Below are 587 nucleotides of genomic sequence, written 5' to 3'. Positions count from 1 at the left end.
GGCCCGGTTCTGACCCCGCCCCTTCCTTGGACTCCACCCCTTCCGTATTTCTCCGCTTCTTCCCACCCCGCCCCTATCCTGGCCCCGCCTCCAATCCCGACTCTGGGCAGCCAAGCCCCACCCCCTTCAGCTCCCACCCTGAAGGTGCAAGGAGCTGCTGCGCCCACCTCGTCCAGCCGCCTGTCTGTGCCCAAGGAGATGAGGTTACTGAATTCCTTTTCCAGGAGCTGCCGGGCCTGGGGAGGAGAGGTGGGAAAGGGGTTGCAGCTTGCAGACTGCGAGGTGGGGAGGCCCAGTACGATCCGGGCCCAGCGGCCGCTCACCCACCTGTGCATTCTGCGTGGGGATCTGCAGGAGCAAGGCCAGGTCGGAGTAGTCAAAGGTCTCGTCCAGGGCCAGCAGCGCCCCGTGCACCCCGCTCTCCGTGAGGTTCGTGGCAAATTCCTTCAGTCCCAGTCCGGACACCCAGCCCATGACCCGCTCATTGGACCACACCATCACATCTGGGGACCAAAGGAACCCTCAGCTGCAGGCCCGTCCAATGTAGCCCATCCCTTCACCCTCTTTCCTGGCCATGCCTCCTATAC

At 64.1% G+C, this 587-nt stretch overlaps 1 protein-coding gene across 1 annotated transcript; it reads right to left on the bottom strand.

Moving 5' to 3' along the window:
- Positions 1 to 37: 37 nt before the first annotated feature.
- LOC102256716 (liprin-alpha-3) lies at positions 38 to 560 on the bottom strand (the record flags this gene model as incomplete). Its single annotated transcript, XM_005852796.2, has 2 exons — positions 328 to 560; positions 38 to 236 (listed from the first exon to the last, which is right to left on the bottom strand). Coding segments are annotated over exons 1-2 (370 nt in total), but the record flags the coding sequence as incomplete, so codon positions are not given.
- Between the last annotated feature and the right edge of the window lie 27 nt (positions 561 to 587).

This window comes from Myotis brandtii, unplaced genomic scaffold (assembly GCF_000412655.1).
Source record: "Myotis brandtii unplaced genomic scaffold, ASM41265v1 C41289326, whole genome shotgun sequence".
Classification (NCBI taxonomy): domain Eukaryota; kingdom Metazoa; phylum Chordata; class Mammalia; order Chiroptera; family Vespertilionidae; genus Myotis; species Myotis brandtii.
This window is presented reverse-complemented; position numbering and strand designations above follow the sequence as displayed.